Genomic DNA, 19,405 nt, shown 5'->3' on the forward strand with positions numbered 1-19,405 from the left:
TTGTAATTATCAATGATGAGCTCTGAAACTTGTCCTGCCAATCCGCCATCATCACCGTCATTCTATTTTGGTGGCGTATTTTTAGACCTTGTTTCTGTCTGTGTTTCCGGGGATGGAATGCCGCTTCAGCTCTTGACTATGTATGTATGCAACCCTCTTTGTGGGGGTAATATGCAGAAAAAGAAAACAATACAATGCGTGTTTCACTCCTGTTTATGCTCTCCACGCAATGAGATACAGAGGTGACATATATGCAACAATAGCGGTGTGCAAAGCCCATGAGGATCAATCAACTTGTATCGTTTCTATGTTGCGATCGACATGAGATCAAAATGCCAAGACTGTGAGTTGCGAGCATGGATCTTTGCGTATCCGTATAATACTGAACTTATAAGATTACGAGTAGATAGTCTATTATTCTAGACTGCCACTATTCATTTCGATACAGGTAGACAGTTAGATAGGTGGCATGTATAGCTGGCGATGCTATCTCCTACCCTGGATGGGGTCTGGGAACATGCCATGTTTTAAGTGCCGTGTCTCACTTCTAGTTTGTAGTCTAATTTTAACCATGTTTTCAAGCTCAAATATAGTCTGTGCTCGAGGCCAATGCTTAGATTGACACTCGGTGCTTGAAACAAGAGATAAGAAAGTCATTAATAATGTGCTTGCATGATAACAGCTTGTCTCTGGTCAAATAGTTTGCGTTCTCATCTTCCCGTTCCTCAAAATCTGGGGTAAGCGTGTATCGGAGGATCCATTGTCCGTTATCGATAACAGCTTAGTAAAGCAAACAGGCAGCTCAATTCTGATGCGTCTTTCCAGACGATGCTAGAAGAACGTCACAAATTGGCTGACTGAGCATTGCCGTTTGAGCCTGTTACTGTCTGTTTATTTGCTTGTTCACATTCTTAATATGTTTCTTCTATAGGTACTGTAGAATATCTCAATCATACTTTTAATCTGACGTATTCTCATTTGCTACCCTTCCATGACTTAACCCACTACGTAATTGCGTCTAGCCAACCCCACCAAATCAATCACCACTGATCAATTCGCATCGTCTATTTCACCCTTACCAAACTTCACAACTCCCATCATGGAAGAACCAACACCCTTGCGCTGGTCAAGCGCATTACCAGTCGTGAACCCCTCTATAATCGCGACAAAGAATCTCCGAGGCGACAAGATCCTCCTCCCTCAATCAGCTCTCGAACAACTCCTCGCCGCCGCACGATCTCTACCTTCGACTACCACGCGATCAGACCCATGGTCCTACACATCAACCGACGCCGATAGCGCACAACAACTACCGAACCCGCTAATATTCCGACTCGTGAACCCCAAGAATAAAAATGCTGTGTTTGCGGGTATCAGGGAGTTTTCCGCGACCGAGGGCACAATGGGCTTAAGTCCATGGTTGACAGAAGCTTTGGGTATACAAGAAGATGAATACACGTCCTCAAAGGAAGTAATAGACTTGGAGCAGGACCAGATCGAACTCGACGGCGTTCAAATCAAGGTTGAGGCGCGACAATTACCTAAGGGTACATACGTGCGATTTAGACCTTTGGAAGCAGGCTACAATCCCGACGACTGGAAAGCGATACTTGAACGACAACTACGAGAAAACTTTACAACGCTCAGCAAAGGTTCAATGATAGCGGTCAAGGGCGCTCACGGGCAGGAGTTCAAGCTTCTCGTGGATAAAGTTGCGCCTGAAGGAGACGGCATTTGCGTGGTGGATACAGACCTCGAAGTCGATATCGAAGCTTTGGATGAGGAGCAGGCGCGAGAAACACTGCGACGAATTATATCCGATCAGAAAGGATCTACAGGCAGTTCGACGGGCGGCGAGATTGATGTCTGGAAGGCTGTTGATGGGCAAGTTCTTGAAGGTGGATACGTCCAGTACTCGCTTCCTTCATGGAACAAATCACAACCCCTGGCCATCGAATTGAATACCGACGAAGACGACTATGCGCTCGATTTGTTTGTTTCACCAAAGAGTTCTCGACAAAGAGCTCTGCCTCGGGAGGATGTTCATGTCTTTGGTGACTTCTCACCTGCAGTTAACGGCGTCAAGAGGATCGTGATAAGTCCAACCAATGTCGAATTCGAGGGCGCGGAAAGTATTGCGATATCAGTACATGCATATAAACATCCAGATGCTATGGACGGGTCGGAAAAGACGTTACAATACACGTTACGAGCGAAAGTGTATCTACCGGACGAAGAGCCGAACGGGGTGTCCAACGGAACCAACGGCCAAGAGCACTCACCTGATGAAGAGCAGTGTGGCAACTGTCTTCAATTTATACCCAAACGAACAATGATGCTCCACGAGAACTTCTGTCGAAGAAATAACATTGTCTGTCCCGGCTGCAAAAGCGTCTTCAAGAAGGGTTCCCCAGAATGGGAGGCACATTGGCATTGCGAAAAAGACGATGCATTTGGTAACTCGACAACAAGCAAGGAGAAGCACGACTACGTCTTTCACACAGAACGGCAATGCCTCAATTGCGAATTTACGACAAACTCCTTACCTGACTTAGCGAGACACTCCACAAGCGTGTGTCCCGGCAAAATAATCCTCTGTCGTTTCTGCCATCTCGAAGTCCCTCAAGAAGGAGACCCATTCAACCCCAGTCCAGAAGTCCTCATGTCTGGCTTAACAGCTCACGAATTAGCAGACGGCACACGCACAACAGAATGTCACCTATGCGATAAAATCGTCCGTCTAAAAGACATGGAGACACATCTCAAACACCACGAACTCGACAAAGTATCCCGTCTCACACCACCAATATGTCGCAACGCAAACTGCGGAAGAACAATGTTTGGCGTCGGATCAAGAGGCCAAGTCCGCCAATCCCCAACCGAAGACCAAGCCTCCAACAACATTGGTCTATGTTCAATTTGTTTCGGACCATTGTATGTCAGTATGCACGACCCCGAAGGCAAAGCCCTCAAACGCCGTATCGAAAGACGTTACTTGGGTCAACTCATGACTGGTTGTGGAAAGACGCACTGCGCGAATGAGTGGTGTAAAACAGGGCGCGTCAATGCAGGTCTTGAACCTAAACCTTCGAGTGCGAGGGAGGTGTTGCCGTTGGTGAAGCCGCTGCTGGGTGATGTTATGGATATGAGCAAGGTGTTGTACTTTTGTACGGATGAGGGGAGTCAGAGGGGGAGAAAGTTGGCCGAGATGATGGCTAGTGAGGGAGTTTGGGATGTTGAGTGGTGTATTGCTGCTGCGGAGACTGAGAAGGGGAGTTTGGATAGGATGAGGGATTGGTTGCAGGCTTGGGCGCCGACGAGGTAGAAGGTTATAATGAATGATGATATGAAGAGTATAGAGATAGAAATCACAATTAGAGCAAGTCACGATCTATCATGCTAGTACTTGACAACATCACCCATGAATTAATTCAGCCATCAAGTTGTAGAAGCAAAACTGCTCAGATCTTTGTTTCTCATGCAAAGCAACGTCAACACCATCTATTTCACCCTCACATTTGTTCATCAATCTCCAAAATTTCGGTGAGAAACCAAGAGCCAAGGTGAAGATGAAACAAGGAAGATTGATCGCACCTTGTTTTTTCCTGATCTGTCTAGGTTCAAGGATCCTAGTAGACCCATGTCTTTTATGTTCCAATGACGGCTCATGACGTTGATTGGGAATTGCGAGTCAGGGTTGACTTTGCAGATCGTTGACTCTGTAGATCAGTCAAAGAAATACTCGAGAAAAAGAAGAGTATTGCTCTTATCGTGACAGGAAATTGGCTAAAATGATGCTTGTAGATAAGCCTCGTGTAGCTGGAAATTGGTTTACTTCCCTGCTAACGTTAGCATGGATGAATATGACCACGATATCATACCAGAAAAAAAGTTCCACGCCAGAAAGTTTAGTAGCTTACTTTAACTCCATAGCTTACGACGCTTGTACAGGCCCAGGACCATTGAGATGACTTCCTTTGACGTGGACACCTCATCATATGCAAAAGAAATTAATGCCTCTTTTTTCTTCTCTTCTGTAAATAGTAGCATGAATCCATTCCTTCGGCTTTGACTCCTTGTCTTGTTATTAATTTTCCGCTGTCAGCAAGGAAATAGCTTCACGCTACCCCGCTATTGGATCGGATTCAGCGTTAGGAGGGTACCTAAGCATTTACCCGCCCGCCTGGCTCACGGGCTCCAGTATCCGAGTTCAAGTCAGGTCCAGACTCTTTTTGAATCTTGGAAGAGACGAAATTAACAAGTCAGTCAGTACCACTATAGAGTGATATCTTGGGGGCTTATTTTTAGTCACTAAAGCTTAGGCCAACTTTATGTTACCCGAGGCGCTACAGCCCTGGACCTTCTGTTCTTGGGGGGTTTGTTACAGCGCATGAGGCAGGTGCTTACCCACCCGACCTCTTCTTCTCCCCCAACCTCCACTGCATTGTTACGGTTACTATTTGCTTCTTTTTTCCCCAATCATCATCAACAAAACATCCGTTATCGCTCAACTGTCATCATCCTCAGGGCCAACGCATCTCATCAGCACCAGCGCAGCTCTACAGATTATACCTGATAGGTTCCCGCGAGATGCCCTCTGTGGTCAAGAGTCCTTGACTGACCTGGACTGACCCCAGTCGTCTGACGCCCCTCCCCCGTTTCCATTCCCACTCTAAGCTATCGCGGGACATCCGGTAACCGTTTTGAGTCCATATCAACAAGCTCAATATTGAGTTGCCTCGATATCGCGCAACTTACGACCAACACAACACAACGCATGCACGCAATTTATCAATCTGTTTCAACTGCATCTTCTTTTTCTTTACATCGTATCCCGGCATCTCCATCGATTACGTCGACAACCCTCGGTCTAGGCTAGACGCCAGATAAGACCAACCCAAGTGCGCGATCGCGCCATACCACCTGGTATCGTCCTTCACAACTCAACATGGGTAACTCAAACACAAAAGAGTCTCGCCCCGAAGGCGACGCCTCTCGACGTTATTCCCAGCCCCTCGATCCTTCTATTCGCGATCATCTACAACGCCCAGATAACAGATCAAGTCGCCGTATCAGCAGAGCCGAAATCAACATCTTTGGCCTCGGCCCAAGCTCTTCCCGCAACCGCGAGCAACCCGATGCCCCCTTTGAACGTCGCGAAACTAAGCAGGAGCGCGAGGCGAGGAGGTTAGAAAGAGAGCGTGTGGCCCGAGCAAAAGAACGGGAAAGGAGCATACGCGAAGAGCATGTCGATGGAGGCTATCTGGTAACGTTGGGTACCTATACTGGTACTGAGGACTTTAGTAAGCCTGTCGTAAGACAGCTACAGGTACGCTTTTCTGCTCCTATCCTTTGTCTCAATAAGCTGACATGGTACAGATCGAAAGAAAGCTTGCACCTTTCTGGCGAGGCTTGAACGATTGGTCCTCAAGTTGGGCTGAGCATCAACTTGTTGCTGCTGCTCGTGGTCTTCCTATTCCTCCCGCCGATGCGCCGCCCGACCCAGAGCTTATCCCTCAACCACCAGCAGAGACCCCGTCCGCATCCAACAACAACCTACAGAATCTGACTGTCCCAATGGGGCCCAGGACGCTTTCTGCGGCATCAGATCGTAGCGGTTCAAATACGGGATCGGCTCTTCCTTCGCCAGCCAGCGCAGGACCGGGCAAGACATCTTTCAAGCCCCGAGCCAAAGCTCTTGCAGCTGCCCTCAGTGGAGGCTCAAGAAATGCTTCGTCAACCGACTTGAGTCCCAAGGAGCTTTCTCTACCCTACGATCCTTTTGTCAACGGCCAGCCTCTTGAGGTATTCTTGTACAAGGATGCTGATGAGTGTCCTATCTGCTTCTTGACATACCCACCTTACTTGAACCACACCAGATGTTGTGACCAGCCTATCTGCAGTGAATGCTTTGTTCAGATCAAGCGCACTGATCCCCATCTCCCCGAGCATCATCCCAACGGCGAAGCTCGAGACCCCAACGAAGGACTCAACGCTGACGATCCTCCCGAGATGCTCATTTCAGAGCCGTCCGCCTGTCCTTACTGTCAACAGCCTGAATTCGGTGTCACCTACGAGCCTCCCCCTTTCCGACGGGGCCTTGTATTCTCGGGCAACCCTTCACACAACACAGCCATGTCCTCGCAGACCTCGTTAAGCAGTACTCTTCAGACTCCTCCTATACCCGGCCGTCGACGCGCACATAGTTTGTCTGCGAACGCGCCGAATGTTATAACGACTGATCGTGTGCGTCCCGATTGGGCAGCGAAGCTTGCAGCAGCACGGAACCACCAAGCACGCAGAGCGGCTGCGGCGACCGCTCTCCACACAGCTGCTTTCCTCATGGGTGGAAATGAGCAAAGAACCATACTCAGAGCACCCAGGCTCGGTCGAAGAAACACACGAAACCTCGAAACCGACGGTAGCAATGCTGGTTCCAGTGGGCAGACCCAGACTCAGGACGGCGCACAAGATGAGGGACCAGAACCCGGAGCTAGAGGCTCTTCGCGGAATGGCACAGGACGAAGGAACCGTATGGAGGAACTTGAGGATATGATGTTCATGGAAGCAGTCCGTCTATCCCTTGCGTCTGAAGAGGAACGAAAGCGAAAGGAGGACAAGGCCATCCGAAAAGAGACCAAGAGACGAGAAAAGGAGGAGCGCAAAGCGGCCAAGAAGGGTGGCAATCCTTATAGCGGAAGCGCCAGCGGAGCCAGCGCTAGCAGTTTGTCTCTCGGTGGGCTGGGGCGTCGACGTGGTAATAGTACCGCCAGCAATCTACGTGTGGAAGCGACCATGTCGAGAGCTTCGCAAGCGTCGAGTAACCCGGACTCACCCGCCGAGCCAAAGGCGAACGACAACACTGGAAAGGGCAAGGGGGTTGATCGAAGCACATCAGATGCGCAAGCTGGACCAGCTTCATCGTCAAGTTCTCTGCCTCTACCGTCTGGTCCTTCGCGAGGGGGTTCACATTTGAGACAAATGAGCAATGCTTCTTCAGCGGGATCTTCTGTCAACGATAGTCCCGTTGGTACATACACCGGACCTGACTACCTTGGCACTGGCAATGATGAAGGTCCTCGGTCTAGTGGACTGAGCCTCGCCTACAGTGATGATGGAGAACGCGATGGTGGAAGCGCAGGCTCGGAACCCATGTTCAACTTTAGCAGCTTGGCCCAGATGGTTGGTGCTGATCTCGACAGCGGTTCATTGCGCCATGACGAAGGAGAGTCCCCCGACGGAACAGGATATTCCCGACCATTATCACAAGTGAAAGAGGATGATAAGGAAGATGCAGAGGCAGAACACGTTGAGGGTGTATCACATGCTCAGATCGAAGTTATTCCCAGCAGTGGTCTAGCCACACCAGCAGTCATGATCACACCAGAAACTCCAGCCCCAGCAGATGAGGCAGAACACGAGGATAAGCAACTCGGACACTCACAGCTGCCGATACGCACACACCAACCTGCCACAGAGCAGAAGGATGTTTAGTTGAGAGCTGTAACATGGGAGAGGGGGAGTCTATTTGTACAGATGTTTAGGACATGGAGCGAGACGGAAGCACGTATGAAGATTGAGCAGTTTGTACTTTTTATAAGGCAGCGCTGTATGTAGTAATGGTTACAAATAGCGGGCATACATATGCCATGATGGGAATTATTTAAACATTTCGTTTCTATCTGAGTGATTGTCGTGCCTTGTAATTGTACTTCAATTGATCTTTTCGTATCGTCTCTAAGCCTTCTTGACTTCAACCTTGAACTTTTCCATCCACTCACTAAACTCATCACTCTCCCCCTCCCAACCAACCTTGAGAACCTCACTCACACCAACGGCACTCTCAAAGCACTCCTCCATAAGCTTATCAATCTCCTCGCCATCCAATTCGTAAAACGCTTCTGCCAAATCACCAAACTTGTCCGGCAATCCCGCCAACACGTTCGCAGTGCTGTCGAGCTTAGCTGGCATATCTCCCTTTGTAGTATCCTTGGGCAGTTTCTTGAAACGGCGCTTTGAAAGGGCTTGGTATAGAAGAACAACCATTCGTAAACGCTTGAGTGTTGAATCAAGACGAGGGCGGATTTTATCGGGATCGGAGCGAGGAATTGTAGATGAAGAGTTCATCATTTCGTCAAGGATTTCTTGGTTGGAAAGAGAGGCGTCGTTCATCTTTTCCGCGAGATCATCCACTTCATCTTCATCCTCATCATCCTCTTCTTCTCCCCACTCCTTCAATTCCTCCATGACATCCTTGAGTGTATCTCTCCACTCCTCAGCTTTCTTAACAAAGAAACCTCCAACGCCCATGTTTGCCAACGCAACGACTTCATCGCACGCAGACCACAACATACCCGTCAGCGCAAGACTTCCCGAACCACTATCTCTCCCCACACCAGAAAGAATCTTTCCATCCTTTGGAACACGGTTCAAAAGGTTTAATAACTCTGTTAGAACCTTTTGAGCACGGTATGCTAGTTCTTTTCGGACAACAGAGGTGTAGAGTTTCGTCTCGCAGGCTTGGACGGCGGAAGCGAGGCCTGGAATGGGACCTTTGACGAGTTCGCGGACGACAGTGATGAGAGCGCTGGGTGTGAATGGTTCGTTGATGATGAGCAAGGAGATCTTTGTGCCGTGGGCGCGGATGAGGGAGGAGCAGTCGCGGGCTAGAGAGAGAGCGTCGATGTCGGTTGTTTCGGCGGTGGTGGTTGAGGGGGTTGTTGGGTTTCGTTGGATGGAAGTTAGAATTGATTGGAGTTGTTGGATCAGAGTTGATGCAGTTGTGATGAGAGTTTCGAGGGCTTGTCGGGCCTCTTCTTCTGTTGGAGTAGCGGCCATGATGATATTCGTATTGGTAGACAGTAAGTGAGTGAGTAAGTGAAGATGATGCGTGGAGGGGCATTTTCTTATCTTTTTTTCTCATCCCCCACCTCTAGTGCCCTCACCCCGCGGATCAAATTCCGTTCCCTTGTAGTCTTACCGAGAATTTACCGTCCAGGGGCCTCTCCCCAGAAGCGTCAGAAGCTCAAGGAGTTATTTCAGTGGAGACCTCTCACCCCGGTTCATCGAAAGTAGCTGACCTGGCCATTTACCTTTCATCATACCGACTCTCTCTCTTTCTACACTCCCACAAACACAAACCAATCGAACGACAAAAATGCAACATCCGAAATCTGTAGCGCTTCTTAGCGCTATATACGCCTTTACACTGGCAGCTGCTGGCGGCGTGCCCAGAGGTGTCGGCCCTGAATGTACGCTCTTTTGTTTCTGAAGCTATCCCCAAAAGCTAACAGATCTAGTCGTTTCTCACTACGAAGGCAAAGAGGAGTTTTCTTGTATCGCCAATGCTGCTATCAAGCTCAGTCTCGATCGAATCAACGATAACACGTGCGACTGCCCCGACGGCTCTGACGAACCTGGTACCGCTGCCTGTGCCAACATCGATCCTCTTTCCCCCGAACAACCTCTCGACGGATCCTCCTCTGGCAATACCAACACGACTAATGCTCTTCCTGGATTTTGGTGTGCCAACAAGGGCCATATTGGCATGTATGTGCCTTTTCTCTACGTCAACGATGGCGTGTGCGACTACGAGCTCTGTTGCGATGGTTCAGAGGAGTACGCTGGTGTCGGTGGTGTCAAGTGTGAGAACAAGTGTGCAGAGATCGGCAAGGAGTACAGAAGACTAGAAGACGAGAAGAAAAAGGCTATGCAAAATGCTGCCAAGAAGAGATCTGTTATGGTCAACGAGGCAAAGGATCTTCGACAAAAGGTCGAGAACAAGGTTGCCGACCTCAACAAGGAGATTGCCACCCTCGAAGCAAAGAAGGAGGATCTTGCACAGAAGCACCGAGAAGCCGAACAACAAGATAAGGGCAAGATTGTTCGCGGAGGTGGCGAAAACGGCGGTGGAAAGCTTGGTGTTCTCACCGGATTGGCCAAGACACGCATCAATGAGCTTCGCGATGCTCTCGACAATGTCGTCAACCAACGTGATGTTCTCAAGGAGCGAGTCGGTGAGCTCGAGGAGCTTCTCACAAAGTTCAAGACAGAGTATAACCCCAACTTCAACGATGAGGGTGTCAAGGCGGCTATTCGGTCGTACGAGGATTACTCTGCTCGTCAGGCGGCGGCTGTTGATGAGGTCGTTCCTGATGAGGATATCTTGAGTGTTCTCAAGGAGGATAGTGAGAGTAATGGGATTAATTGGAGTGAGTTTGAGGAGGGTGAGGGAAGTGATACTGATATCCGTAAGTCAATCGCCACATCATGCACACCGCTTTGCTAACATCTCCAGTCTACAACTTTGAGGCTTACCTTCCTGCCCCCGTCCGCTCTTTGATCCACGGTACTCTCGACTCCATTCGTGTTTGGGCCATCACCAACGGCATGCTCGCCGACAATACCACCCCCGGCAAAGAATCCACCCTCGCCCGCGCCGCCCGCGAAGCCCTCGAAGCCGCCAACCGCGACCTAACCGACAAACAAACCTCCCTCTCAATTGAACAAACCGACCTCAACACAGACTACGGCCCAGACGACATCTTCCGCGCCCTCAAAGGAAAGTGTGTTTCTCTCGAAGCAGGCGAATACACCTACGAACAATGCTGGCTAGACCGAACCAAGCAAAATTCCAAAAAGGGACACGGGTCAAGCAACATGGGTAACTTCAAGCGCATCGATCGCGAGATGGCCGACGAGGAAGAACGAATCGATGGTAAAAGTCTCGGAAAGGGTGAGAGGATTGTTCTTCGGTATGAGGATGGTCAACAGTGCTGGAATGGACCTCAAAGAAGAACTGATGTTTGGCTTGGTTGTGCTGAGACGGAAGCGCTTTGGAGGGTGAGTGAGAGTGAGAAATGTGTTTATAGGATGGAGGTTGGTACGCCTGCTGCGTGTGACTTTTCGAAGTGGGATGTTGGGACGCAGCCTAAGAAGCCTCGATTTAGAGATGAGCTATAGGTGAGGAAAAGGTGATAGATAGCGAGATGTTTGTTTGTTGATTAGAAAGAATAGAGATCTGTCTATGTCTACAGAGAAAGTGTCTATGTGTGCACATCTTGATTGAGTGGGGTTAGTGAACCTGGTCTACTCAGTCTGCAAGAGAGGCGAGGAACCGGTCGGGAGGGGTTAAATTTGCAGTGCAGTAGAAAGGGGATCCACAGTCGTATTGTAAGGATATAGAGGCAAGAGGCCCAGAAGACCTACTGTGCCCAGAGGGGCCTAGGCTCCTGTAGTAATATGAGAAGGCAGTTTAATTAGATGTGATTGAACTGGTTGACTTTTAGGTCTATTAGCTTAGCGGCACTTTCTCTCGCTGTTCTTATAGTTATTTAATTATATCTCAGATCTTCTTTATGCAAAGGTTCTGCGTTTAATCCCTGTATAAGTAGCTTTTCAAGGAAAAGCTTAATAGTTAATACTTATAGCCTTATTATTGCAATAGGTATTATTAAACTATTATATAAAAAATTAATATATATATTAACTCTATTATATTTAAATTAATATATAGCTATATAATTTCCCTTCTTTTTAAGTAAGTAAAATATATTAACTTTAATTAAGTCTATTTAATTTTATATAACTTTATTATTAATAGAAAGCTATTCCTTTTATTAAAATAGGCTTTATATTTACTTATTATAAGGTAGCTATATTTTAATATATTCCTTTAGATTAATTTAATTATTAAAATTAATTTATAAATAGCTTTAATTTTTATATATTTTAATATCTTTTAATTTCTTCTTTTTAAAATAAATTAACTATTAATATATTTTAAGAATATATTTACCTAGTAATTTTAACTATAAATTATAATTATTATAAAGTATACTTTTTTTTTTTAATAAGTATAAAAGGCCTTTTAATTTATATTTTAATTTCTTCTTTTTTCTTTTTTTATTATTATTCTTATAGTTAATATATAATTTCTTATCTTAGAGATTAATTTTAGCTATTTTAGCTTCTTTTAGCTATATTATTACTTTATTTATTAATTAGTTTTCTTTAATATAATATAATTTTCTAGCTTTTTCTTATTTTTTAAGTTTTATAATATTATAAATTAAATTATACTTAGAAATTATATTTTAAGGCTTATTTACTAATATTAAATAGCCTTTATTATAGTAATAATATTAATTAAATTTCTCTAGATTATAAGTTAAATATATTATTAACTTTATTTATTTCCTTTAAGTATAAGCTTTAAAACTATATTTTATATTACTAATTCTAATTTAAAGATAAGGAAGAGATTATTAAATAGCCTTTTTTTTATTCTAGTAATAGAAAGTAAAAGGCCTTATAAAAAAGTAAAGCTAGAAAGTTAAAAAAGATTTATAAAGATTATATAAAAAAGGTATTTAAGAAAGTTAATTATTAAGAGATATTTAGGTTTAATATATTAGGTTCTTAATCTATATAAATCCTTTAGTTTTAAATTTATAAGAAAAACCTTAAGAAGACTTAGGCTCTATAGAGTATAAAATAAAAAATAAAAAAAAGTATTTAAGATTAAAGAAAAGTAAAATAAATTATAAGTTTAATCTTTATTTTACTATTTTAAAGCTTATTTTTAACTTTTAAATCTTAGGAAAATTAAATATTAATTAATACCTTATTTATATTATCTTTATTATATAATATTTTATATTAATAATAGAGTTTATTAAAAGTAATTTAATAAAGGTTATTATAAGAAATATAAAACTAAAGGATTCTATTAATTAATATAAAAGCTTATTTAATTAATTTTATACTTTTTTTTTATTAATTTTAAGCTTATTAGCCTTATTCTTAGTCTATTTTATAGCTTTTTTCTTTCTTAACTATTATATAGCTTATTCTAGAGATTACTTTAAAAATATAAAGTTAATAAATTATTTTTAAGCTTTAGTTTATACTTTTAAATTATATTAATTAATTTAGAATTTTATAAGAGTTAACTAAGTATTATATTACTATAAAGGTTATCCTTAAAGGTATTATAAATAGGGATTTTCCTTTAGCTTTTTCTAATTATTATTTAACTTAAATAAGCTTAATTTTTAAGTTTTATAATATAAAAGTAAATTTTTAATTAATAATAATAGATTTTAACTTTAAATAGTTTATTTTTATCTTTTAAAGTAATTTAATAGAAAATAAAGTAATATTATAAACTTATATATATTTTAATATTAATTTTTATAATTTTAAGCTTATAAATATATAAATAAAGCTTATTTTATTAAATTTAAAGTTCTTTAAAGATTTCTAATAATAATTTTTCTTTTAAATTCTCTTTTTATCTTTTTAAAATATATTATTTAATATTTATTAGGCTAAATTACTTATAATTTTCTCTAAGATTATAACCTTATAGAGCTTTTATTAAACTATTTTTATTTTATTTTTTACTTTATACTCTATAGAGCCTAAGTCTTCTTAAGGTTTTTCTTATAAATTTAAAATTAAAGAATCTATATAAATTAAAAACCTAATATATTAAACCTAAATATCTCTTAATAATTAACTTTCTTAATAAGACTATAATTAATATAACTTAAACTCTATAATAAGAGGGCAATAAAAGAAGCTTCTATATATATAGTAGCTTCTTCCTCCTATAACCCACTGAGCACCTCTAAACTTATCTAAATACCAAGGTAGTCAGTTAATCCCTGGTCTATCCACTACTAGCCGCGTTATACAGCTAACCAATCCGCAGGACTCATAAGTAACGGAAGCTATATGCAGGGTTAATAGGGTTAACGGGGGATAAAGAAAGTTAAAATACAGGCTAACCCGGAGGCAAAAGCTCCGTAGGAATTAATACAGTTATATAATATACTGCCTTAAAATTCTATTGCTAAACTTGCACTAAGATGCTAAAATTTTAAACTGTATTTTAAACTGAGGGGAAATTAAACTATTAGCAATTAGCTTTATACTTTCCCTATAGCTTATAGAGATTTTATTATATTAAATTCTCTTTTTAAGCTAATAATTATATATATTTATATACTTTAATTTAATCTTTAACTTTTAAATTAAATTCTTTAATATATTAATTATCTATTTATTATTATAAATAAGTTATAAATTAATATTTTATAATTTAATTTAAAGACTTTAAAGAAATCTTTATTAAAAAAGATCTTCCTTTACTACTTATAAAATTACTAGCAGTTTTACTTTAATTATTAATATTATTATTATATTTTATTTATCTATTTACTATTTAATTAAGCTTTTAAATAGCTTTATTATAAATCCTTATAAGCTTTTATAATTAATTAAATTATTTATAAATAAGGTATTACTATAAACTAGAAAGTTATTTTTATTTTTAAAGTATAGTTTATAATAATAAGTTATATATAAGTAATTAAAGACTTAATTTACTGCTTTAATATATATTTTACTAAGGTTATTTATAAACCTTATTAATTTTAATATTATAAAGAAGATATTTAATTAGCTAATTATATTTATATATAATATTAAATTAATTACTTTTTTATATTAATTTATACTTTATTATATTATAATTACCTTATTTAAAAAAAGCTTATCTTTAATTATTAAAGAGGTATTTAATATTTTTATAATATAAAGTTTATATATCTTCTCTAGATATATTATTTATATAACCTAGATACTTTTTAAGCTTTAATCTTAAATAATCTTTATTCCTAGGAATTTTTATAATTTACTTTCCTTAATTAACTTATATCTTTATTTAAGTAATTAAATAATTTATATTATAGCTTTTTTATCCTTTCTATTAACTATAATAATAATATTATTAATATAAAAAAAGATAGAAATATTATCCTTTTAATAATAATATAATTCTATAAGAAAAGATTTATATTCTAAGGTTTTAAATATCTTTTTAAGCTCTATTTACTATAAATAAAAATATAATTCTAAGTCTATATAATACTTTATATAAAAATAAGATTTAATCTCTTTATTTATTATTTTTAAAGCTAAAAAAAAGCCTTATAAAGATATTATTTAGTAATTTTATATTAATAAATATATTAACTATATTATATTATAGTAATTTAAAGTTATATTTAATAGTAATTATAAAAAGTATTTTAAATAATTTTCCTATAAGTATTATAATATAGGTTTTTTTAATTAATAATTTTTATTATTAATTTCTTTATATAATAAGTCTTACTTTATATTTCTAAAGATATTTATATTTATTAAATTTATAAGTAAATACTAATATATAGTCTAGGATTTATAAGTTACTTATATATAAATTATACTTTAATATTTTAAATTAAAAGCTTATTTATTTATAATTCTCTAAGTAATTTTTTTATACTTTCTTAAACGTTTCTTTAAATTTATATCCTTTTAAACTATTTTAAAAGCTTAATACCTTTAATAGGTTTTTTTTATAATACTTTTATCTATTAAAATTAAAATCTAAATTACTTATTTATAAATCTTTTTTAAGCTTTAATTTTCTATAAATAGCTTTTCTCTTTATTACTTTTATTAGAAATACTTTATCTTTTTTTATAATTAATACTATTTATATATTTATAAAGAAGGCTTAATTAAGTATTATTAAGTTATTTCTTAATACTTTTCTCTTATCTTTATTATAAATCTGCATTTTAATATATATAAAAAAGCTTAATAATAGGCTATTTAATAGTAATAAAAAAAGCTTAAATTAAGCTTAAGTATATTTTCCTATAGATTAATATTTTTCCTAAGTATTTTTTATTATAAGGAAATCTTTAATTTACTTATTAAGACTTAAATTATATATTTTAAGCTTATTTAAGCCTTAGACTAAGTCTATAACTTAATTAAATTACTTAATACCTAAAAGTAATTCTATTCTTTATTAAATTTCTTTAAAGGTCTATTTAATTATTAATTCTTTTATTTATTTCTTATTAATATTAAATATCTCTTTTTTATTAAAAATAATATCTCTAGTAATATATATTTTATTTATAATTAGGTTTTAAATTTAAAAGATATTTTAAGAGTTATATTTAACTAGGTAGCCTATTTATACTTTTAGGCTTATTTTTAAGAGAAAGTAGTTTTCTTTTTATTATATTAAATTTATTATAATAAATACTTTATATTTAATAATCTTTATATAGCTAATTTAAAGCTAGTTTTCTATTTATAAGGTTTATATACTTAAATAGAAGTATTTATATAGTATTTTCTAGTTAAGACTTTACTTAAGTATTTAATTAAATAGATAAACTGCTATTTTTATAATTTTAAGCTATAATTCTATTAAGAGATTATTATTTATCTTTAAGAGCTTTATTTTCTCTTTTATTATCCCCTTAGAATATTTACTAAAGCTATTCTATTATTAAATATATAGTATATTTTTATTAACTTATATACTCTTTTATATAAGCTAGCTCTTACTTAAATTGCCTTTTTAAAGCTTATTATCTATTTAAATAACTTAAATTATTAAGTTATATATTATTTAAAGTATTTATATAAAGTTCTTAAGTATTAATAATAGGTTTTTATTATATTAGTTAATAAAGTAATAATCCTAGTAATAACCTATCTCTCTATAGATTTAAATACTTAGGGATATATAACTATTTATTTTAATTAAGAAGTTATAAAAATTAAAGGAAAATCTTTCTCTAGGTTTTAAGCTATATTTATATAGTTTATAATACTCTTAGTATTTTATTTTTACCTTTCTATATATATTATATTTAATAGTTATTAATCCTTTTATTTTTACTTTAAAGGTATAATTAATAAGATATTTAAGGCTTTATAGCCTTAAATAACCTAATTTATAATATTAAGTAAATATAAGAATATAATTTAGCTTTCTTATAATTTATAAGTTATATTAATAGTACTTTATATAAAAAGTAGCTTAATATATATTTTTAAGATTATATTTAATAATATATTAATTAAATTTCTAGCTTAGCTTATATAAAGCTTAGCTATTTATATATTAAATTATATCTTAATTATTTTACTAATCTTATTAATAATTAAGTTACTTTAGCTTATAAAAAAATACTAAATTAATACTTATCTTTAAGTAATAGGAAATACCTTTTAAAGTAATAATTTAAAGCTCTTTTTATATATCTTAAACTATAATAATTACTATTTTAATACTTTTAATTAATAGTTACTTTAATCTTATAAAGACTCTTTTTCCTTATATTATATTCTTTAACTTAATAAATTAATTAACTATATTAAAGATATAACTAGTAATATTAAAGTCTAAGATTATTAAATTCCTTAAAGGGTATTTACTATTTATTATAAGGAAAATAGCTATCTCTTTAAAAACTGCAATTAGTTATATTAATAATTATTTTAATGTTTTTATTTTCTTAATAGCTTTTTATTATAGCCTTTTAAAGAGATTTTATATTTTCTTTTTACTTTTAAGTTTTTTATTAAATAAATCTTATTATCTTTCTAATACTTAGATTTTCTTTAATATATTTTTAAGGAAAGCTACTTAATAGGATTATATATTAAAGTTTAAGTAATTCCTTTTATATAAAATATACTTATTTTATAACTTAATAGACTATTAAGGCTTCTTTATAGAACTCTCTTATAATTCTATTATAATTAATTTACTTTACTTTCTCTTTTATAAAAATAAGGCTTAAAAAGTAAATTTAAAGCTTTTTTTTACTATATATTCTATAATTAGCTTTTTAACTTTCTTTTTACTATTTTAAATCTTTTATTTAAATAGAGCTAAGAATATAAAAGGTATATAAATTCTTACTTTAATTTTATTTTTATTTTAGCTTTATTTTACTTATAAGAAAAGCTTAAAGTAAAGATTTAATATATTTTAAAGGTCTATAAACTATATATTTAAGTATTAAGCTTTTATTACTTTTTTAAGCTTTTTAATTCTAATAGCCTTTTCCTATATAGTAATTTAATTTTCCTAGTTAATTTAAGCTTATTATAATATCTTTAGCGCTTTAAAATAGCTATTCTAGGCTTATTTATATTATATAGCTTTATTAATACTATATATAGCTTTTAAGTTTTAAAAAAAGAAGGAGATATTATTATACTATATAGAGTTATTTATAGCTAAAAAGTAAGTTTCTATATAATATAAGTATATCTTTTTAATTAGTTAATTAAGTATATTATAAATTCTATTTATTTCTTTATTATATTAATTAAGGTTACTTTAATAGATTATTATTTTAGCCTTATAGGTTTCTTTATTATCTTTTATAAGGTTATTAAAAGAGAATATAATTCCTTTTACCCTTTTACTTTATAAATTACTAGATTAAAATACCTTAATTATTAATTATATTAGTTTAAGGATTTATAAGACTTTAAATTAATTTAAATTACTTAATTTATTTATATCTTTAAGACTTTTAATTATTTTATAAAGAAATAAAATAGCTTAAATAGTAAATATTTAATAATTTAATAATATTATAAGGCTATAAGGCTATACTTTTAAATAAGCTTTTAATAAAACTCTATATTAAAATAAAGCTATATAAAATAATAAGATAATAGTAAATATTTTCTTTTTCTTTATATAATAAAATTATTAATAAAGAAAAGTAAAAATAATAATAAAAAAGTAAATTATTTTACTTTTAATTATTTATTTAATATATTAAGTTAACTTAGATTATAGTTATAATATTAATATTATATTATTATACTATTTAACCTTATAACTATAGCCTTATAGCTAGGTAATATATAAGGCAATTTTACTATATATATAGTAAGATTATTAAGGTATTATATATTAGCCTAGCTTTATTTTAAGATTTATATAACCTTATAATAATAAAGCTAAAATATATCTCTATAGATTAAAAACCTTTAATTAAAAATAATATAATATTAGCTATATTTAGCTATAAAGTCTTATAATTCTCTAATATTCTTATTCTTTAAAGAGACTTATAGTAGATTTAATAGGAAAGGTAATAGCTTTATATATTATATTATAAAATTAAGAAAATAAATACCTTTATAATAAAAGAGATTATATTTTATGATATAATAGGTTAATATAAGCTATAATTAATAAAGTTAAAAGTACTTATTTAAACTATTAAAGATAAGTATAAGTATTTTAAATAATAAGAAACTCTATTTAAGTTAAAGTCTATAGAGAAAGAAATTTATATATATAGTTAAGAGTTTAATATAAAGTTAAAATATTAAAGTAAAATAAATTTATTTAATACTATAGTTAATTAAACTAAGTTATATAATTAAACCTCTTACTATATTATATAATTATCTTAATCCTTATATAATTATACTATTAATAATTTTAATAAAGATTACTTAATTTATATAAGTAAAATGCCTTTTTACTTAAGGTCTTTAAAATATATACTTA

At 35.2% G+C, this 19,405-nt stretch overlaps 4 protein-coding genes across 4 annotated transcripts; 3 read left to right on the plus strand and 1 right to left on the minus strand.

Annotated features, from left to right (window-relative positions):
- Positions 1-1,099: 1,099 nt before the first annotated feature.
- On the plus strand, positions 1,100-3,325 carry FSST1_009864 (uncharacterized protein; the record flags this gene model as incomplete). The annotated part of the gene is made up of 1 exon (XM_083226876.1): positions 1,100-3,325. The coding sequence occupies one exon, from the start codon at positions 1,100-1,102 to the stop codon at positions 3,323-3,325; it is 2,226 nt and encodes a 741-aa protein (XP_083085825.1).
- Positions 3,326-4,948: 1,623 nt separating this feature from the next.
- Positions 4,949-7,494, plus strand: FSST1_009865 (uncharacterized protein; the record flags this gene model as incomplete). Its single annotated transcript, XM_083226877.1, has 2 exons — positions 4,949-5,329; positions 5,380-7,494. The coding sequence occupies 2 exons, from the start codon at positions 4,949-4,951 to the stop codon at positions 7,492-7,494; spliced, it is 2,496 nt and encodes an 831-aa protein (XP_083085826.1).
- A 243-nt stretch (positions 7,495-7,737) lies between these two features.
- Positions 7,738-8,838, minus strand: FSST1_009866 (uncharacterized protein; the record flags this gene model as incomplete). The annotated part of the gene is made up of 1 exon (XM_083226878.1): positions 7,738-8,838. The coding sequence occupies one exon, from the start codon at positions 8,836-8,838 to the stop codon at positions 7,738-7,740; it is 1,101 nt and encodes a 366-aa protein (XP_083085827.1).
- A 319-nt stretch (positions 8,839-9,157) lies between these two features.
- Positions 9,158-10,962, plus strand: FSST1_009867 (glucosidase II beta subunit-like protein-domain-containing protein; the record flags this gene model as incomplete). Its single annotated transcript, XM_083226879.1, has 3 exons — positions 9,158-9,251; positions 9,300-10,250; positions 10,298-10,962. 3 exons carry the CDS (start codon positions 9,158-9,160, stop codon positions 10,960-10,962), a joined length of 1,710 nt encoding a protein of 569 aa, XP_083085828.1.
- Between the last annotated feature and the right edge of the window lie 8,443 nt (positions 10,963-19,405).

The sequence above is a fragment of the Fusarium sambucinum genome, chromosome II (genome assembly GCF_050947815.1).
Source record: "Fusarium sambucinum isolate potato_lamoka chromosome II, whole genome shotgun sequence".
Taxonomy (NCBI): domain Eukaryota; kingdom Fungi; phylum Ascomycota; class Sordariomycetes; order Hypocreales; family Nectriaceae; genus Fusarium; species Fusarium sambucinum.